The sequence below is a fragment of the Hydra viridissima genome, unplaced genomic scaffold (genome assembly GCF_058129835.1).
Source record: "Hydra viridissima isolate aposymbiotic clone 2 unplaced genomic scaffold, HvirCarnegie_v1 scaffold_11, whole genome shotgun sequence".
Classification (NCBI taxonomy): domain Eukaryota; kingdom Metazoa; phylum Cnidaria; class Hydrozoa; order Anthoathecata; family Hydridae; genus Hydra; species Hydra viridissima.
Window position 1 is genome coordinate 13,675,001 of NW_028324310.1, and position 21,400 is coordinate 13,696,400.

The following is a 21,400-nucleotide window of genomic DNA, read 5'->3' on the forward strand; positions in this document are numbered from 1 at the left end:
CTCCTTCTTTTTATCTTTTCAAAAAAAATAGTCCCTATTACCAGTCATTTTTTTATAAGAAAATATAATGTTTTTGAATAGGGAAGGTTTCACGAAAAAAACTCCGTAAAATATGGCGAGTAATCACCAACAAAAACTTTCCAGAGTGTGTAGAATATGTGGAAACCTTTTAGGAAAAGACAGTTTAAAAACTGACAGTAAAATAGATCGAATTTATAAAGCTTTTGGAATAAATGTATCAGAAGATTCTCAGTGTAGTCATCCAGAGAAAATGTGCATGAAGTGTTATACTTCTCTTAGAAACATCGAAAATAGAGGCAGTAAAGTTTTCAAAGCTCCAAAAATTTGGGTAAAATGTCCAACAGTTGAGTGCAAATGTGTTTTTGGTATTCCTGGTCGAAAACCTCTATCTAATGTTGGGCGACCAAGAAAGGTTAAAAAATGGACAAAATTTCATATAAAATCATTTCTTGATTCATTGCCTATACAAGAAGATAAAGAAATTTTAACAGAACTAAACCATGAACTAAATCCACATATAGTTTTATGCATTTGTAAGATTTGTGGGGAAGTTATGAATCAGCCTGTCATGCTAAAGAACTGTCAACACTCATTCTGTAGCTTGTGCATTTTATCAAATGTTAAAGATAAATTAGAAAATGATTCAAATTGTCCATTATGTAAAACTAACATCACAATTGACAGCCTATCATATTCTGTCCATATATCTGAAATTATAAAACATTTAACTATTATATGCAAGAATTGTGACAAAAAAGTATTTTTGAAAGACAAAAATTTTGAAAATCATGACTGCAGAAAAATATCAAATAGCACCATAAATGAAAACAACCAATTAGTTAGCATAAACAGTTTTTACCAAATCACTGACACAAGTGAAATCCCACAAGAAGCCAATGATGCTGTTTTACATATCATTAAAAAAAAGTTGAATCAGTCCAAAACATCTACAATAGAATTTTCATCCGGTGGGCCTAGGGTAAGAAATATGTTTTAACTTTATAGCAAGTTAAATAGTGTTTACTTTTCTATTATGCTAGATATAATTATAATTATTAGAATTGTAGTAGTATTTAAACTTTATTACATCATTTTAATGCAATCTATATTTTAAGCAAGAGTAAACTAGTTTGATTTAGTTTTTTTAATATTAAATATAACTTATAAAAAAAAATATAAAATATTATTTTATTTTCTATTTTAAGTAATGTTTTGTTTAATTTACAGCCACTTTGTTTTGTTTCTGCTCCCAAAGCTTATAAAGATAGCGCAAACTGTAGTAACAGCACTCTAAGAAAAAGACAAAAATATTTATTGGAACAATTCAACCATACAGCTGGTAGTTCTAAGGACTCTAAAATCTGTCAAACAGCTGTAATGTTAAAGTCATATGATAATGATGAAGCAAATGAAATTTTAACTAAAGCCAATATTGGAAGAGTGGATTTAAATGCAGAAGAAATGGTTGCTTTAAAAGCTGATATGGGTATTCCTTGGAATAAATTGAAAACTATGGCTAGGTAAATATAAATATGGAACTTAAAATACTTTTTGTAATTTCGTTTTTTATTTGAGAACTTGTAGTTCATTTTTACAATTGTTTATAATTGCAAAACTTATTGCTTGTATATTATTATTCTAGGTGGTTAAATTCGAAAAATATTAAAACTGCTTCAAACAACAAACAAAGAGTTGTTGCAAAGGAATGGGCTGGAAATGATTTAGTTGTTTTAGATGGACCATTTACATTTCAAAATGAGAATAATAATGCTGTTGTTGAAATTAAACTAGCTCCTTGGGCATATATCAACGACCTACCTCAAAATATAGAAAACCTACTAAATCTTATGGAAAAGTAATAACTCATTAATTTGAGATATTTTTAATAAACACTTAAATTTATAAATTACTAGAAAAATAAAAGTTAATCTTTATACTAATTTGTATAAGATAAGTATATATATATATATATATATACATATATATATATATATATATATATATATATATATATATATATATATATATATATATATATATATATATATATATATATATATATATATATATATATATATATATGTATACAAACTTACAAATTTAAATGTTAATTCTTTAAGGTTTGACTTACTTAAACATGATGGGATTATAAAGGATGAAATACATATAAAAATTGGTGGTGATCATGGAGGTGGTTCTTTTAAAATGAGTTACCAAGTTGTTAATCAAAATCAGCCTAACTCAAAATCAAATAGTCTTGTGTTTAGTACTTTTGAAGCAAAAGACTATCGTGTCAATCTGAATGTTGGACTGTCTAGATATACACAGCAAGTTGATGAGTTGCAAAAAATGGTTTGGAAGTAAGTTAATATGTCACAGCAGTCACGGTTAATATTTGTTCTGAACAATAAAATATAATTTTTCAGAACAATTCATATTACTTTTTTTTTCTTGAGTTTCCACACATGTTTGGGTGGGTACTTTGTAATTAGTTTTAGGATGTTATTACTGTATCAAAGCTGTAAAATATTTATTCTCCATAAAGTCTTAGATAAAAAAACTTTTTTGTTTAGAAATCACCATTGTCGTGTTTTTATGTTTGGAGATTACGATTTTCTGTGCAGTGTATATGGAATCACAGGAGCTAGTGGTAAGTTTTTTTTCTACTATGAAATAAATAAATCATTATCCTAACAAATCTATTTCTGCAATTGAATAATTATTTTTTTAATCAGTCGTACAACACATTATTTATTACTTTTTTTCTTCATTTCACAGGTCGGCACTGCTGCCTCTTTTGTGACATAACAAAGGAAGAGATCAAAATAACTCCTGAAAATCGAAAACATAATGTTTCACATAGAACACTTTGTTCGTTAAGAGATAACTTTGAGTCTTTTCAGAGTTTTGGAGGAATTTTAAAGAATGCGAAGCTTTTCAACAATGTTATTGATCAATCTTTGTTTAATATTCCTCTGGATCAAGTAAATTAGTTCTTTTTATTTAAATAATGCTGTTATACTACAAAATAGTTACAGTTGTTTTTATTAATTTTAACAGGTTGCAGTGCCTGCATTACATATATCTCTGGGTATCTACTTGAAGTTTTTTATTATGTTAGAAGATGAGTGTCATTTAATTGATATAAAATTTGCTGGAGAACTTGCATTAAGAAATAAAACTATTGGTAAAGCAGAATTTGACAAGTTTATTTCCATGCATGTCCAATCAAGTCTTTTGAATAGCATTATTACAGATTGTCTAGAAAAAATTACTCTTCTGCAAGACACAGTTGGAATACAAGTTTTGCGTGATCCAGAAAGAGCAGAAGATATTTTGAAAATATATAAACCAAGAATTCTTTATTATGAATTGAGAAAAAACGAAAAGGTATTGTTTTTCAGTAAAAAATATGAATCATTAAATTTACTATTAATCAAAATTTATAGATAAAACTTGCTTTAAAACTTTGTTCAAACTAGGATAATACAATTTAATAAAGAGGATGAAGTTTTTCTTACTTTAAGTTATCAATAATTTTTTTAATTTATACAAATATAATTAAAAGATTAAATATCTGTAAATTTTGTCTACCTAATTTAATTAAAAAACATATTATTAGTCAATAGAGCTACAAAGTTTACACGAATGTAACGAACTAGACAAAGTGTCAGGACCATGCATTCAAAAACTAGATGAAATATTGAAAGAAAATAAAGTTGAAAGGCAAGCCTATCATGGGAAATGTTTTGTAGGAAACCATGTTCACAAAATGCTTAAGGTTGTTGTTTTAATACTGTAAATACATATATATATATATATATATATATATATATATATATATATATATATATATATATATATATATATATATATATATATATATATATATATATATATAAATGCATATATGTGTATATACAACAAACTGTTTTATTATATATAATAAAAAAGTGTATTGCATAAAATAATATATTTAATGCTCAATGCTAATAATGCCTTGATTTATGAATTGATTTGACTTTTTTTGATATTTTTTTATTTATAGCATCAACCATTGCTTGACTTATGCAATTCGATTCCAAAGCTAGTTGTAGACCTTGGATTTATAGATACTGGTGTTCACTTACAATCTATTGATGTGAGCCAGAAATTTAAAAAGTTATTTTCATATTATTCTAAGTGTCATAATATTATGAATAGTTCACACTATTTCAAAGATAATGATATTCAGGAGCTTGGTAAATATTTAACTGACTTTTTCGATTTTACTCTTGTAAATTTTTATCTTGATTGTAAATTATAATACCTAAACTACCTCTTGTTATTTTTACAGTATGATATTATTGAGTATTATTTTTCTTTATGTATTGTATAATGGAAAATTTCGTCAATTTTTAGATTTAGCAATCAAAAAACTCATGGAATTTTATAGATTTACATGGCCAGATGCTTCTGTAACACCTAAAATGCATTTACTTGAAAACCATGTATATCAGTTTATTGAAAAATGGAGATTAGGAATCGGTGTGTATGGTGAACAAGGTGGTGAAAGTTTACACGCCGAATTCAACAATCTTAATAGATTATTCTGGCATATGAAGGGTTGTAGTCGGCTAGAAAGCACTGTTAAAGAACATTTTTTAAGAAATCATCCTAAAGCAAAAGATATAAAGCCAATTGTAAAAAAAAGAAAAATGAGTTAATAAAATTTTACAAATATTTTTGTAAAAGAATTTTAAAATTAGTTGAAAATTTGTTATAAATTTTAAAAGTTTAAAAGAAAAACAAATTCCTAATTTAAATTTCATTTTCAAATTGACCTTATTGATTTTAATCCTTAAGCATAAATAAGCTAACCTTACATTTTTTTCAGTCAAAAAAATAAAATAATTTTTGCCTAACGTTATATAAATTATCTCGATTTAAAAAAATGACTGGTGAAAATGATTAATATAAAATTTTTCCTTAGAGTATCGAGAATAAGAATATGTTTTAATTTTTATCCAAAAAATTTTCAGTCGCAAGATATTCTTTAAATAAGTGAGGGGATGCTGTTTTTTTTTCACCTAAAAACTTAATTATTTTAAACAAAAAAATCTCTTACTTTACGACTTATTATTATTATTTTTTTTAATTTAATAAAGAGCTTATCAATTATATAACTTAAAAACTTTTTATTTTTTTGATTGCGAAGACTAAATAGACATTTAGAAAGGAAATCAATCACTAAAGTTTTTAGTTTTTACGGAAAAACTGCTCCGCCATTTTTTTTTATTTTTTATATAGTGTAATTTAATGCGCATGCTCACAATAACATCCTACGCTTAAATCACCGTGTGGTTATAATGGTAATTAAAACTGATTAATTGAGACTTGTTCATACATTAACTATGATATATAGACACTTAAAAGATATTTTTAAATGTAAATAGAGCGATTTATATAACCATCAATAAAACAAAAGAACTAATCATTTGCGACCACTAGATATATAAAAATTTTGAAAAAATTTTTTTTGTCATAGGTTTAGTCTGTATATAGGGGGAGATAGTTAAAACCAAAAGTTGAGTCGATTCACCGATCCGATGATAAGTGCAGCAGGGTATTAGGTTTATGTGTAAATACAATATTTGATTTTTCTTAATTGGTTATATGGGCAATATGCCATCAGAACAGCTGATCCTGGTTCCCTAGACTTAAGTGCTAGACTGAAAATGTAAAAATGAGATAGGAAAGAGTCGTGATTGTAACTAGAGAAGTACAAACCCTTTGAAAAACTGAGTCTTACAACTCAATAAGGCAAGTCTATAGTAGAAAGAAGAATTGAAATTCTACTTAAAAGGTATAAAACAACAGTAGAAAACTAGGAACGTGTGACTTTACCATTTTGTTTAATATAACTGATGAAAACGGAGAATGGTTGTGCCAGGAAAATATAGACTTCTATAATCTTCAGATGTCAACAAATAGTTAAATGATAAAAGTGACAAAATTGCTCTTTTGTAAATATCAACTGTGTTTTCTAGGTGTCTTGATTATTCTTGGTTAAAACCCAACATACAGTAGAAGTTGGATATCATTTCAATTCATACGAAAAGGAAAATACAAACTTAGTTATTAAGATGAGTATTATTTAGATTGCACTACTGATTTTGAAATTGCCAGTGTGAAAGATGAACTTGAATTGGTTGATAATGATCCCTTATTAATCCAGAATTAAACAACCAGCAAAAAATCAAAATCTAAAGAAATTTAAAAAATAAAAACTTGTTTATGATGGCAATGGGGACTTAAAGTTAATATCTTCTTCAAATGTGGAATGAAAGATATTTTTTGATGAATGTTGGAAATTCTCTCAAAAATCAATTTACCCTTAAACAAACTAGATTTGTGAGGAAATTTTACTAAAAATGATTGAAATGGCATTCAAAACAAAAATATAATTTGTTAACATACACAATTTCTAATACTTTGATTTTTTTTTATCATCCGCTGTTTAATGCTTACTTTACCTTTTCGTTTGAAATTCGAATTTTTGAATAACAAAAATTTAACGAAATATTTGCTGTTGAATTTTTAAATTCTTGTTTATTTAAAGCTATTGTGTTGTTGGAGAGGGTTTAATAGATAGCTGAATACATGAAGTAAATGGGGCTTTAGAAAATGATATATGGTTTGATACTGTTTTGAATATCGGAGAATTTATGTCGTTCGAGGATTTTAAGAGCATCAACTTTAGCAATCAATATTTAAATTTCTAGTTCAGACTCTAGTTCTAGTTCATAAAATCAAGAGTGTGCATGTCCAAAAAGAGCACTTAATTAGCCCTTTTGTTTGGAAAAAATCAATCGTATAACAGGCTGATCCAGCAACGGAAAACAGGGGGTGAATTAAATTACCCGGAATTGGAACTTATTTTAATTCAAAATATTTGAGTGATGTCACTGCTAAATAGCCAATCTACATGATTTTTGAGAAAGAATTTCAATTTGTTTTCTGAAAATGTCCAAATAGGTGATTGTAAATGAGTGGATCTGGAAATTTATGTCAAAGAATTTTTGGGATCCTTCTTTACTTAGCAAAACTTTAGAAATTGGTGAGTAAATTATTACCAGGCTACATAACATTCTAGAACTTTTGTCTCCACTCGCTACGCCCATGAGCGGACCTAGGCCCTGTCCTATAAAACTTATAACGCAAAACGCAAAAAATTACGGAAAATTTTTGTGTAAATTAAAATTTTACGTAATTACGCAATTTTTAAAACTGCAATTGTATAAAAAATGCATTCTTACGGATTTCTCAAATTTGCCGTAAAATTGGTAATTTTTACGTAAAAAGAGAAATTTTAGGTTTTTTTGGCACAGAAGGTAAACAAGGAATATACCTTGGAGAAAATTATTTTTCTAATCTGTGTTTTGTAAACTAATCTAATTTCATCGTTTCAGAGGTTTGCGTACGAAAAATGAAATTTTACACACACACACACACACACACACACACACACACACACACACACACACACACACACACACACACACACACACACACACACACACACACACACACACACACACACACACATACACAAAAGGTCAGCATTTTTAAATTTCGAGGTGGAAAAATTCGTGTGGTTTATAACGTTCAATTTTTAAATTTATATTAATCTAAACTAAACTTCATTTATGAAGATGAGAAACAAATTTCGGTCGATGACTAACTTGCTCACTTGCTCATTTCCTTTTTTAAATGGATGGTTAATCTCTTCTCCACTAATAATGGAAATACCATAATACTTTCCTTTAGCTCATTTTCCTCTTTTATATAAGTTTACGCATGGAGAAAAATCACATAACCACAGCGTTTGAACGGGGATCCTTCACTCTACAAAACAAGGGGTTGAATGGTGAAGTGTTTTGAACTTTTCCATTCATTTTTGTAAATACTACAGCTCTCAACCCTTGTTTTGTTGAGTGACGGACGCTTATTATTAAATCTTTCATATCTTATATTGCAATTAATCGTGAGTTTGCTCTAGTGTAAACTTTTTGATAAACATTTTGATAAAAGTTTCCTCTTCAAGTTCATGGATTTTTGAATATTTTAAATAAAGTTAAACAATGCTTCTAACCTAATGACACTTCTAGAAAAATGTAAAAAATTTTAAAAAGATATGAAACTCTACGTTTTTCGAGGACAATTCTTTTTGTCTGCAAAAATTGACATTAGTAGTTTGAAGAAAAAATAACTACAATCATTGAATTTGCAGCAGATTTTTTTTGTGTGATTTACTCAAAAATTCTGCGTAAATTTGTGTATAGGATTACTGTTTGCGAAACACACCTGTCCGGAGAGCCTCAAAACATAAAAGTCATGCTCAAAAAATAAAACCAATTGGGTTTGGTAGCCCATACATCCATGTTTCAAAAAATAAAATTGAAATCATCTGCCTACGTCCAAGGAAAAAAAATGGCTTTTAATTTTCTCATGTTAATGGCTCCTTTCCTAAAGGCATAAGGAAGAAAAGATGATGCTTATTTATGAATACCTATAAAATTTGATAGATAATTGCAAGAAATAAAACTAGAAAAAATAAAATTTATTAAAAAAACAAACAAAATAAAATAAACAAAATGAAACTATGATTGCTTTTCTTGTAAATCCATTTTAAATTGCATAACCCTAGAGGTATCTTTACCCACTAATTCGCTTTCTCTTAAAAGTCAAGTGTTTTAAACGTTTTTTAAGCCTATATTTTTTGAATAGCTAGGTTCATTGTATTGCTTAGTACTTAATGTTACAGTGTTACATATTTAAGTCATTTAATAGTGAAATAAAGAAGCAGTAAAAACATAAATTTTTTTATTAGTTGCTGACAATAAAATATCAAATGAAAGCAAAAACAAATACTTTTTGCAATTTTAACTTTATTTGGACTCTTTCAAAATGCCCAATAGTGCCAAATCTCACAAAGTGTAGAAAAACGGTGTGTGTTTGATGCATGAAAAAGTGCAATTCACCAATTTCTGGTGTAGTTTTTGAGAGATTCAAAAACATTTTTGCAACATACATTGACTTTTTGGACTCTAGAGTTCCAACTAAAATGTGTGGAACGTGTAGAAATCAACTTAGAAGGGTTGAAAGAGGAGTATCTGTCAAGCTGCCTACTCTTTACAATTATCAAACAATGTGAAGACTGTGACAAGAGGTTCCAACTGTAATTCTACAACTTCAAATCCCACAAATCCCCTGAAAAAATTTTCAGATTGTTTGTCACCGCAAGGGAAATGCTTACCTCATAAATGCAACTCTACTTCTTTGAATTTAAACCTTAGAGAAATTTCAACAGAAAACTTGTTTCTCTCAGTAACTTAAATTTTGTATCTTTCCTGTTTTTAATAGTCCCATTTTGTCTGTTCTAAGATTACATTTCATAACAAGGCTTTTTAAAATTTGTCTTAAGGAGCATCATGTTCAAAATCAACAACTGCAGAAAAGTATAAGTTAAGTGCCCAAGACCTGGTGCAAATTTAGCAAGCTACAGGCATGTCTAATATTGGAGTCAAAAAGCTTGCAAGAACACTAAATTTGGTTTACAAATTGCCTCTTTTTGAGCCAAACTATCGAGCAAATTTTCATGATGCAGGGTTGCAACTTGCAAATTTTTTTACAAAAATTACACTTGCATTATCAGGCGAAAAAAAGCCACACAGAGTACCCAGTTGTTCACTGCAAAAACGTCTCTGACTTTCTAGCAGAAATTTCACTTAAGAGACAACTTCAAGCAGGTCATCTCATGAAACTTAGGATTGAAGGAGTTGAGGCTTCCTAAAGCTTACAGTAAGTCTTCAAAGAATGAATGATGAAGATGATTCAAGCAGCCCACCTTCAAAAGAAATTGTCACCTCTCGAGCTCTAAAAGACAGTGAAGTTAAAAAGCAATTTTTAATTGCAGTTGCAGAGGATCTACATGAGAATTACAGCAACATCAAAAACTTTATTGAGCTTGTTCAACCAGGAAATGTAGACTTTGTGGTCTCTTGCGACTTAAAAGTTGCTAACATTTCATGTGGTTTGCAATGTCACTCTAGCTCACATCCATGTCTACACTGTGATAGTGAAGCAAAGAACTTAGCTGAAAAAGGTGCGCTCAGGACGCTGTCTGACCTTCAAAATTGTTACACAGACTTTCTTTCAAAAGGTGGTGACATTAGTAGGGTAAAGTCTTTCAACAATGTTGTCCCTAAACCACTTCTAAAACTTGATCCAAGCCAATTCATTTTCGAACTAATTCCCCCAATGGAACTTCATCTGCTTGTTGGAATAGTAAATCACTTGTTCAAAGCACTAAAAGAAGCATTGCCAGAAGCAGATGAGTGCTCAAAAAGACTCAACATCACAATCCAACCATATCATGACGGACAATTTGCTGGCAATGATTGCCAAAAACTCCTAAAAAATATTGAAGTGATAGATCAGCTCTTAGAGAACCTAGATTCATCATGGCCATCATTGATACATTCAAAAAACTCAGTGCTGTTGTTAGAGCCTGCTTTGGAAAAGTCCTTGACAAGGAATATGAAAATAAAATTGAGGAATTTCGGACATCCTTTTTAAGTCTAGGATTTGTAAGTGTGAACCCAAAAGTGTACATCGTTTTTTTTCACATTGATGATTTTATTAGAATGAACAAAAAATCCCTTGGTCCTTTCAGTGAACAATCTTTAGAAGCTCTTCATCACAACTTTTCTGTTCAGTGGCAAAGATACAAACATTCAAAATTACATCCACAATATGGAAATTGGCTTGAAAGATGTGTGGTTGAATACAATAGCAAGCACATTTAGGTGAAATATGTCTGTTGCATTTTAATGAACATTGAAACCTCGCTACTTTAGAATAAGTGTTTGTGACAAAAAAAATAAACTGAGAAAATACCTATGGATTTATTTAAACTGATTCAAAAATTTATTCATGGGATTAAATCTTTTTAAATATTCATTTGTTTACCCTGTGTGTAATTGTAATTTGTAAAAAAACCCACAGTAAATAAAACCTGTTTCAAGGTTCTATTATATTTAGAACTTTGAAACAGCCTTTGCCAAAGTTTAATTATAGACACTATTTTAATAGTTTTTTTTTTTTATTTTGCGACAGTGTTTTAAGTTTAGAAATGATTCAAATTCAAAGAAAAAGTGGTGATTAAAGTAATCTTTTTCATTAAAAGTAAGGTCAAAATGACTGACAAGTTCAAAGTAACAATGATTTCCTACACATTGACTGATGGCTTAATTTTTTATTTTTAAAGCCTCTATGTATAGACTATGCATATCAATAATAGTAATATTAGTTTTATTATTTATTTCTTATTTTTGAGTGTGTCTTTTGTGGTTTGAGGCTCTCCGGGCGATAAAGCAAGGAACAAAAAAATCCAAGAAATCAAAGTCATTTTTTTTCCTTGGACGTAGGCAGATGATTTCAATTTTTTTATATTTTGAAACATGGATGTATGGGCTACCTAACCCAGTTGGTTTTATTTTTTGAGCATGACTTTTATGTTTTGAAGCTCTCCGGACAGGTGTAGAAATTTTTTTGCCTTAGAAAAATCACGTTTTTTTGGCGTAAGTTACACATTTTTCAGCTTTATAGGATCGGGCCCTAAACACAAAAATGAAAAATATTATCTTTAAGCTCTATTTTACTCATTTAAGACATAACATCTACATAAATACAACGAAAATGTTTTGGCCACCTATTTCAATGCAATGTTCTCACTACGCAGTAGCAAGCCTCGCATGTTTCAGAACAAGTTTTTTCCATTCGAATATATTAATACTTCGATCCCAGTATATAAGAAAAGCAAAGCAGCATGTAAACGAGTTTCTACGAATTCAGTCTTATAAAAAATAAAGAAACAATAAAAAAAAGCTAGAATATATTTACTTGTATTCGCTATTAAAACTAAATCTGTGCGCTGCTTAATGTTTTTTGTCATTAATAACCATTACAACACCTAGTTTTTGCTTCATTTAAAAAGACTTAAATATTCATGATGCAATTACAGTTAAAAAAAAAAAAAAAAGATTATGAAGAAGTTTGTAAGTTTATAAATGTGGTCTTCAGGACAGCTAACTTCTTAGCTCATGCCATTTTGAATCTTTTGGTTGTAACTGTGTTTTTTTAACATAATTATGTTATATAAATATTCTATACTTATTTTTGGATGCATGATGCATGAGATGATGTTAGTTTTAGAAATATGCTTTTAATCAACAGCAGAATTACGGTTAACAATTAATAAGTCTATAGTTAACAATTGCCATTTATCTTCAGATTTACTAAAACCTTGGTTGCATAAAAATGACATGTGAACTTGCAGATATAGGCCAAACAATTTACTGCAGTACCAAACAAGTTCTTTATCATGAATTGGAGTCAATTGAAAAAACTAGCTGGTGAGTAATATGTATGTATGTTTGTATGTATGTATGTATGTATGTATGTATGTATGTATGTATGTATGTATGTATGTATGTATGTATGTATGTATGTATGTATGTATGTATGTATGTATGTATGTATGTATGTATGTATGTATGTATGTATGTATGTATGCATGTATGTGTCTGTGTGCATTCTGACAGTTATTTTTAAATATCTCTACCATAGGGAACTTTTTGAAAGCATATCAAAAGCATGCTCAAGTAAAACTTTCAAGTCTGAACAATCATCTCATATAGACAAGGTAAATTATTAGATAAACCAAATAATTGCTTTTTTTTTTTCTTGTTTATGTGGTAGTGAAGTAAGTGAAGTTTTTAATATTCAATTCTTCAATTCAATTTTTACCCTGTTACTTCAGAGGTAGCTCCAATACGCAATCTATCCCTGCAAAAGTTTTTCCTATCCCCACGCTAACCTCACAGTCTTTTTAGTTCTCCTTGCATACAAACACTTCAAAAAAATTTTGGCCTTGCTTATAAATATTTCAAGATTTTGTATTTCAATGTAATAACTAAATTATAAAGTGCCACCTTATATTATTATTATATATTATTACCTAAAGTATAATTATGTTGAAAGGAAAATGTTTTTTAAAGATTTATTTTTTAACCCATGAATAAAAAGGAGATTAGGTATTGCAAAAAAAAATTACACAATGCTAGACAGTTTTAGCCTCATACTTGTTTCTTTGTTTAAAGAAATCAGGCAAATTTTGTGATGTTGTTCTGTGCTGCTCAGCACATGTGCATCTAACTAATCTATAGCACAGATTTGAGATAGAGCATATATAAATTCAAAGGGTTCTGTAATTCTTTTTTGTAGGAATTTTAACTACTTTGTAGAATCTTTAGCATGATAGTACTTTTGCCCCTGTGCATTTTTTATTAGCATCTAACAAAAATGTCTTAAAGTCAAATGTTTACTTTTTTTTTTCATTCTGGTGATAGTAAGCTGTTGTTTTTTAATCAGGGGTAAAAAAAAACTGCAATTTTATAAAAATTATGTATTTAAAAATGGCTTTCAATAAACTTTATCAGCTTGGTTTTAAGAAGAGAAACAGAATCACAGTTGCTTTTTTGTGAAGCATAGAATTTGATAATTCACTTTTACTGGCACTACAGGATCCTAGGTGTGTTGATTCTAATGAAAATAGCTTTGAAGCTGTGCCAAAGGTTCTAGGACTTTATACAGGGCTTCAAAGAAATCTTCTTTTATGCTAAGTAAATGTTTTTGTTCCCCCAATTTTTAGAAATATCTTTTAATCATTCTAAATTCTCAAATATGAAGTAAGAAGTTGTTAATATATTTCTTCATCAAGCTGTAATTGCTTGATTTAGAATTTTCTCTAAGAGTGTCTGCAACTGTTCTTTTATTTAATGTGCCAATATCTTTGCAAATGAAAATAACATCAATTGCATATTTAAATAGATCTTCATCTGTAATGGCTTTGGAATTCAGAGCATGTGATACAGTTAAATTTATATTGTGTCCACAGCAAACAACTCTTATAAAAAGTAGCTTTTATATTTGCACGATTGTTTGCTATAATAATATTCATTCCGCTTTTAAATCTTATAAAGTACTATTAATTACAGTATGTATACAAACAATAGGTTGTAAAATCTCATCATGATACCTTTAGGCTGTTAAGGAACTGTTTTTTACAAAATGGATAGCAATATGACAAGCAATACTAATTCTACAAATGTTTATCAATACAAGAAACAACAAGTTCTTTTTATTCATTTGTTTGTCTGGGTAATTAACTGGAACCTATTAGTACATTTCCATTGGTTGAATCTCTTCTTCATCAATCTCACTTAATTCCTCACCTAAAATGTCTTTAAAATTTCATTACTTGATCATTCTTCACATTTAAGCACCATACACTTGTTAATGTTTGTATTGCATTAATTTTGCTAGTAAATCTATGTATGTTACATATTGGAATGCACTTAAGAGCAATCATAAGATTTTGATAACAAGTACACATATAGAATGTGTCCCACTTGCTCCTACACTTATAATATAGGCCTCAAAGTTAAGAAATTTGAAAAGCCTATTTTGACAGAAATGTATTTAACTTTAAGTTTAATATTAAGTTCATGAGTGCTGTAAAGGAGTATTTATTTTTTGCTGTGGAGAACACTAAACACTAAACCAATCTTTCTTACCAGGCATTATTCAAGAAAACCTATCATCTCTGTATAATTGTTTCACTAAAAGCTGAAACAAAATTAGGTGTTTTTTTTTTTTTACCTGTTTTACTATCAGGTGTTGCAAGAGTCTCTTTTACATTTAAGTTTCTTGGCATGTTGTATAAGATGTTCAGAAACTTTAAAAATATTCTGCAGTTTTTGAAATAAAGACTCAGACGTAAGGAATAGTATTTGAATTTTACTTTGGAATATTTTTAAGCTCTTTTTTAAACTTCATTTTTAATGGAAAAAAAAAGAACAAGGTTTTTCTTTGATTAAAGGTGTCAATCAATCAAGGTTGTTTGCTTTTTCTTCAGTGGTTGGATAACTAGAAGAAGTTGATGGAATGTAATCAAGGTTAATTGCATTAGTGCTTGTAACTCCTTTCATTTTTGTGTAAGCTTTCCTTTATTTCTTTTTTGTTGTCACTACTAATTGGTTCTTTGCAATTCCATGAAGTTTTATTGGTGAGATGCTAATTGCTGATAAAGAACAAAGTGTCTTTTTTTTTTTTTTTGAGAAGATTTCCCTTTATTTAAAGTTAAATTGTCAACAGCCTGAACCTCTATTTCTGTGTTAGTAGCCTTATTTTGTTTTAACAAAAACTTAATACAGCAGCATCAAAACTTCCATCCTGGTTTAAAGTCAGTATATTTTGACTTTCTATCTCATACCATTTCAAGAGATATAGTTGTTTGACTAAAAGAAAATGTACAATCATGAAAAAGCAATCAAGTGTTACTTTATTAGTTGCTATAAAAGTCAATCAAATAATTTTAGGATTTTAAATATTTACTTTGATAACAACATAATGATAATAATAAAGAGGGGTAATCTTTGTGTCTCTTAAAACCATATCATTCTTTTTATGTAAGTTAAGGTCACATCCTAGTGATAGCATATAAAATCTCATTTAATGTCTCATTTAAAGATTGGAATTTGGTTTTTCCGTTAATAACAAAAGTTGAAGAATAAAGTACAAATTTCTGTCTTAAAACAAATTGAATTTTCTGAAGTTTGTTAATAGAGAACTTTATGTGCCTTTAAAATAGCAAAATTTTTGTGATAAATTTATATTCATACATAAATTTATAACTTTTGGAAAATATGTTCAACAGATTTAACCAAATAACTTCTTTTACAGGATCAATCATCTGTCTTAATGTCTTTGATAGTCTTAAACAAACCTAATCTCCAAAAATAGATGTCCTGTAAATATTTTTCAAATTACTAAAATCCTTATAATCTTGTTTCTATGGAAAAGCTGTATTAAGACTTCATCTAAAGCTTTTGCAAATCCAGATTCCATTTTATAAATATAATTAAGTTTTATTCCTATTCTATTGATTACATAAAATTAAATAGAAGTAACAAAATACATGTAATTTTAAATAAGTAAATTATAATTTCCACAGCTTAAAATGCATTCTTTTTATATTACTAAAGATCTCACACATTTAATTACTTGTTGTTGTTTTTTGTCATAAACTCGACAAAAGATGGCAGTTACTTATATATATAAATTGTTTTAACTAAAATCTAAATTACACTTATGCAGTATGAGATTAATCTCCAATTTTTCTTTATGAGGTTATATTATTTAAAAAGATTTCTAAAAAAAATTAGGAGTTTGGCAGTATTTTTTTTTATTTGAGTATGGTACATTGAATTCCTGATAAATTTCAAGAACTTCTGTTTACTTTTCTGTAAATTTTGTTGTTAAAAAAAAAAAAAAAAAATTATTTGGGGATTTTCAATTCTTGGAGTTTGAGGCTAAATTTTTGGGAAGATTCATACTTTTATTGGAATCTTTTAGTGGTGTAAAATTTGGTGAAATTTAGAACTTTTGAAAATTTTCAAAAAATTTTATTTCACATGGAATTAGCATGAGGAACATAATATAAAGAAGTAGAGACTCTTCTGTTTCCATTATTTTTCAAACTATGATAATCTTCTGCATAATAATATCTTTCCATTAGAATTTTTTGATTTCTTAAGTATAGGTTTCTTCCATAATGTTTTTTTAGGGATTTTCTATGAGTTATGTCATTTGATCTTCTAAAGAAAGACAAAGAAAAATATAATATAAATATAAAATAATAATATAATATATAATAAACTAACATCAGCAATATTTTAGTCAAACTAATTTTGTAGAATTTCTATTTGTAAACAAAAAAAAAAAAAATAATTTGGGTACTTACACATATTTACATGGTTACCTTTTTTAGTTGGTTGAAAAGTTATTGGAACAAGATGGAGAACTACAAGAAACTTTAAGAAAAGGTATAAAAATCTCTATGTACACCATAAACCAGATTTGTGGTCTGTCACATGGCTAAGATTTGAAGTATCATAAAATATTTAGTGTAGTTTAAATAAAGTTTTGAAACAGGCACCAGATGACTTCTAATTTTTCTTGTCTAAGCCTTTACACAGAACTTTTCTTAGAGTTGCTTTATACTATGTTTATTTTATCTGTTATCTTATTTATTTTAGCAATAAAGCAACTTGAACAGCATAAGTTAGTAAAGCAGTTGCAAGATGAGATTAAAAAAAAGGACCAAGAACTTGCACAGTTTCACAGTCAATTAAAAGAAGCTGAAAGTGTCTTAGTATGCTAAGTTTTGTGAACTAGATTAATTTTTGATTTACTTAATATTACAAAGTGGGACAAACTTTAGAAAAGTTTCCCCAAACACTTGTCACCACTGACATAATTGATTGTCCAATCACGACTGACAATTGATTTTAATCTTCTTTTTAGGCTACTGCTCTACATCAAGCAAAAAAAAAGTTGCAGACAGCAGAACAAGCAAAAAGTTGTAAGAATTCTAATTTAATATTTTCTATGAAATTCAATGTGTAGTTACTAAGAAATTTTACAAAAAAAGTTTGTCCCCTGACTTCTACTGAATTCTGTATATTAATACAAGTGAAGAATAATAATAGACTATTTGGATTTTGCATGATTAGTGTTCATTAGGGTGTTTCATTAAACCTTTTGCCTAATTTTTTAAAGGCATTTTATTTTTTGTATTCCATTTGGCCTCAAAACCATCCCAAAGACTATATGACGTTGTTTTCTAATGCCTTGTTGATCTTAAAATTTTACTTTTGAATATAATATTACTTGGCTTGCAAGAATTAGTTATTTCAAAAAGCTTATTGTACTAACTTCCCCAAAAAACATGGGTAAATTATGTATGTAAATAAAAAAGTTGGATGTGCTTATTAAGAAATAGATTGTTGTGAAAAATATTAAAAGAGGAGAATTCCAAGAAACAAAGGAAGCTGACTAAGTTTGCTTTTTGATAGCATCATCATTCCTAAAATCACATGTGTCAATACTCTCAGTATAATAAGAATTGAAGAGGATAGAATTTTCTTGAATGACCAAGCAAACAAAATGTAAATTATGAATGGGAAATGAAGAAATCTTCTAAATTTTCTGGTCCACTGGTAGCAACTTGATGGGAAATTTCTTCCTACAATAATTAGAATTTGGTTGAAAAAGAAGACTGTTGCTATCCTAGCCTTTTGTTTAAGAATTAAAATGCTGTTTTGATGAACAATTGGATCAGGCATATTGCTTTTCAAGTGCTTTTAAACATTTTGGCCAAAATTGAAAAAAGCATAATTTGATATCAGTGATGATATTCAACTGAAACACAATTTTAAATGAATAAGTCATTACAATTTGTTGTGACATTCTGCAATTGAAAGATTTACCAGAAACCAATATAATGTGATCAATTTAAAAGTTTTATAATTTCTCCAAGGAGTATGAGATTTAATTTAGGAAGTTCTTCTTACACTGATCTCATATTCCTTGGAGAAATTCCTCCCTATGAAGTTCATATCCTTGCTCCAGATTCTTAATAACATGCAATGTGGATGTCCCAAATCATTTGCATCATTGAGATTTACCTATTTTGCCATTAACTCTAGTTCCAACAGAAGGACTTTTGAATGATCTGATTTCATCAAGCTTCTTATTTGTTAGAAGAATGTTTCTCCGATCATTTGTCAAGTTCAACTTAAAACAACTAGCAAAAACCTTTGTTATCTCAATTCTTTGTTTATTAAACCAAAAAAGAAGGATGCATTCACAGCTCAAAGGAATACCCAATATTTCATAATGAGAAACACAAGAATTTTCTTAACAAGTTATCTCTTTACTTCTTTCATCCTCTTCTAATTTCCACTGGCTGAACAACACTTCTACATAGGTTCAAAATCCATCCTTTCAGAGTGCAAAAGTGGTGCTCTCATTTCTTAAGGTTGTAAATGATTCTGCTGAACAAGAAACTGCACTGGCATTATCATTCAATTTAAGTCTCACAATGTTACAGCAATGTAGAAGTTTCTTTTTTGAATGTTTTCTGGTGATAATTGATAATAAATTTAGCTATAATAAGAACCTGATAAAATAAGTTTGTAAAATATTACTTTATGGAATTGAAATTTAGCAAAAATACAATTTTATATTTTATTTGCCCCTCCCCAAAAATATTTTAGTGGATGCCCATGACCATAACATTTTAATCACACTCTAAATACTGATTTTAAAACAATTCAAACGAAGGTTTTTTAGTTTTTCTCAAATTTCGTTTTGATATATTTTTTATGAGATGAGCACAACTGTTAATTCTATCGGAATATTCTCTAATGTCAATCATAAACTGATGATTTTTAAAAATCTGTTAACATCAGTTTTGTAGTTTTGATGTTTTTTGTTGTTTATAAATTTTAAGATATTGCATTGTCATCTTTAAATAATTTCTTGGGGTAATTTTAAATTATTAATTTATGCTTCTCCATGTAAAGCTTCAGTTTCATGTGAAGAACTCATCAAATTTGCATTTCGAATAAGTAGTGGTAACTCTGTAGAAGCACCTCCAGGTTGGGCTCCAGGTAAAAGACTTAAATCTTAAAATGCTTAGAAATAAATGTAAAAGTGAAACAAAGTAAAGTATTAAATTTTGAACAATTTTTTGTTTTAAAAGGTGACCCACGTAGACCATACCCATTAGATATTGAAATGCGATGTGGTGCTTTGGGACAGTCAATCAACAAAAGCTCTATTGCCCTTGAACCAGCGGTAAAAAAAGAACTGTTTAGTGAGAAAAACCTTGCTAAAGATGATGAAAATGACCTTGACAAGGTTTATTTAGAGAAGGATGGTGTGTTTGCAAATCTCTATTTCTTTGCTTTAAAAATGCACTCTAGAGCTATTGCTTGAAGTTTTACCTTCACCTATTTTTGTGTTACATACTTTTGTTTTTTTATCTGTAATCTTTACACTATGTTACTTGATTTATTTTTTAGAGAGATTTGAAAATGGTGGAATTTGGCAAGGGCTTCCAAGTGACGATGACCTTGTAACTAAATATTTTTGTTTTTATAGGTTTCTTGCAATATATATACATATATATATTTTTGAAAGCAAAGCTTAATAATTCATCTTCATCTAAGAGTTTCATTTTAGGGGCACCTGGCAACAATACCTTCAGATTCTTTAAAATTGACTTCTCTTAATGGTCCTGTAAATGCTGAAGAAATAGAATTCATGTCAACATCTTCTGATTCCTCTTCAAGTGGAGAAAGTAACTGATGGTTCTTGATTCAAAATTTGAAAAAACTGTTATCCACCTTATATCAGCAGGATATTCAAAAAGTTTTACCGCATGAATCACTGAAGATCGTGAAAATACAAATGCTTTAAAATTTGATAATATAGTTCGAATTACCCACAATGACAATGATATACAATCATAAAAAGTTCATGAAACTGTTTCGGCTTTTTCTCTGCAAATTTACAAAAAGTTTAAAGAGATGTAAATAATCCTGCTCATCTTGCAACAAGCTACCCTGGAGAATGTTGTTAACGGAGAGTTTTCTTAAATCCTGAGAAAGCTTCTTAAATAGCTGAATAAATATTCAATATAAAACGAATTTTATGAAAATACATCATTTTTGGCAACTAATTAACTTTATGGATTTTATAATAGGACTAAGTTTCTAACTCACTTTAATAATTGAAATTTCTTTACGGAATACGAACCACCCTATGTCAAGAACGTTTCAGTAAAAAATGAACCGAAAATTATGGTTTCCTTTTACGTTTCTTCCTTCTCCTCAATTGTTGACTTTTGCTTAAATCCCAGAACTTCTCATTACTGATAGTTTCACAATATCCACCTGCGATTAAAAATTTTTTTAGTGATTTCGTCTGATTTTTGTGCTAATTGGTGCGCTAAATCCCTAATAATAAAAAATGTTGCTATCACCCACCATTTTTTAGCATATAAATATACGTGATGTGAGATTTATTTTCTTTTACATTTTAATTTACTAAAACATGTAGTATGTTTAAATGTTATTAGGTTGTGGTGGTAAATGACATCTCCTATACTGCTCTTTGTTTTTCCTGTCTTGTTCTTTTTTGCTCAAAGCTGTTTGTTTTCTAACAGTCAACCTACCCTCAACATTCAGCTTTTTGCCAACATTACTTGGTATAGCTATCGATTGGGCTCAAAACTTTTCTGTCGGATATAATTATCCAATAACTCGAGAAATACTTGATGAATTTCAAATTTTTTTTATATTAAAGTTTGTTGTATCATATAAAGTTTTTAATCAGTTTGTACAGATTTCAAAGGACGCCTAGA

The 21,400-nt window shown here is 28.6% G+C and overlaps 2 protein-coding genes across 3 annotated transcripts in view; both read left to right on the forward strand.

The window, feature by feature from the left end:
• The window catches only part of LOC149882306 (uncharacterized), a 5,191-nt gene extending 352 nt beyond the window's left edge, over nt 1-4,839 (forward strand). The window contains exons 2-11 of one of the 2 annotated variants that reach the window (XM_090066880.1): nt 82-1,000; nt 1,249-1,541; nt 1,664-1,876; nt 2,142-2,381; nt 2,595-2,671; nt 2,800-3,005; nt 3,082-3,411; nt 3,644-3,802; nt 4,070-4,262; nt 4,423-4,839. In XM_090066880.1, coding sequence (XP_089923006.1) covers nt 113-1,000; nt 1,249-1,541; nt 1,664-1,876; nt 2,142-2,381; nt 2,595-2,671; nt 2,800-3,005; nt 3,082-3,411; nt 3,644-3,802; nt 4,070-4,262; nt 4,423-4,727 — 2,904 coding nt within the window. In that variant the 5' untranslated portion in view covers nt 82-112 and the 3' untranslated portion in view covers nt 4,728-4,839. The remainder of the gene's footprint in view (nt 1-81; nt 1,001-1,248; nt 1,542-1,663; nt 1,877-2,141; nt 2,382-2,594; nt 2,672-2,799; nt 3,006-3,081; nt 3,412-3,643; nt 3,803-4,069; nt 4,263-4,422) is intronic. The other variant, XM_090066881.1, reaches the window with a different exon arrangement.
• A 7,444-nt stretch (nt 4,840-12,283) lies between these two features.
• Nucleotides 12,284-21,135, forward strand: LOC145191380 (mediator of RNA polymerase II transcription subunit 4-like). Its single transcript, XM_090066895.1, has 9 exons — nt 12,284-12,479; nt 12,694-12,769; nt 16,958-17,012; nt 17,226-17,341; nt 17,494-17,551; nt 19,557-19,643; nt 19,736-19,912; nt 20,058-20,110; nt 20,218-21,135. The coding sequence occupies exons 1-9, from the start codon at nt 12,385-12,387 to the stop codon at nt 20,341-20,343; spliced, it is 843 nt and encodes a 280-aa protein (XP_089923021.1). The 5' UTR covers nt 12,284-12,384; the 3' UTR covers nt 20,344-21,135.
• The last annotated feature ends 265 nt before the right edge of the window (nt 21,136-21,400 follow it).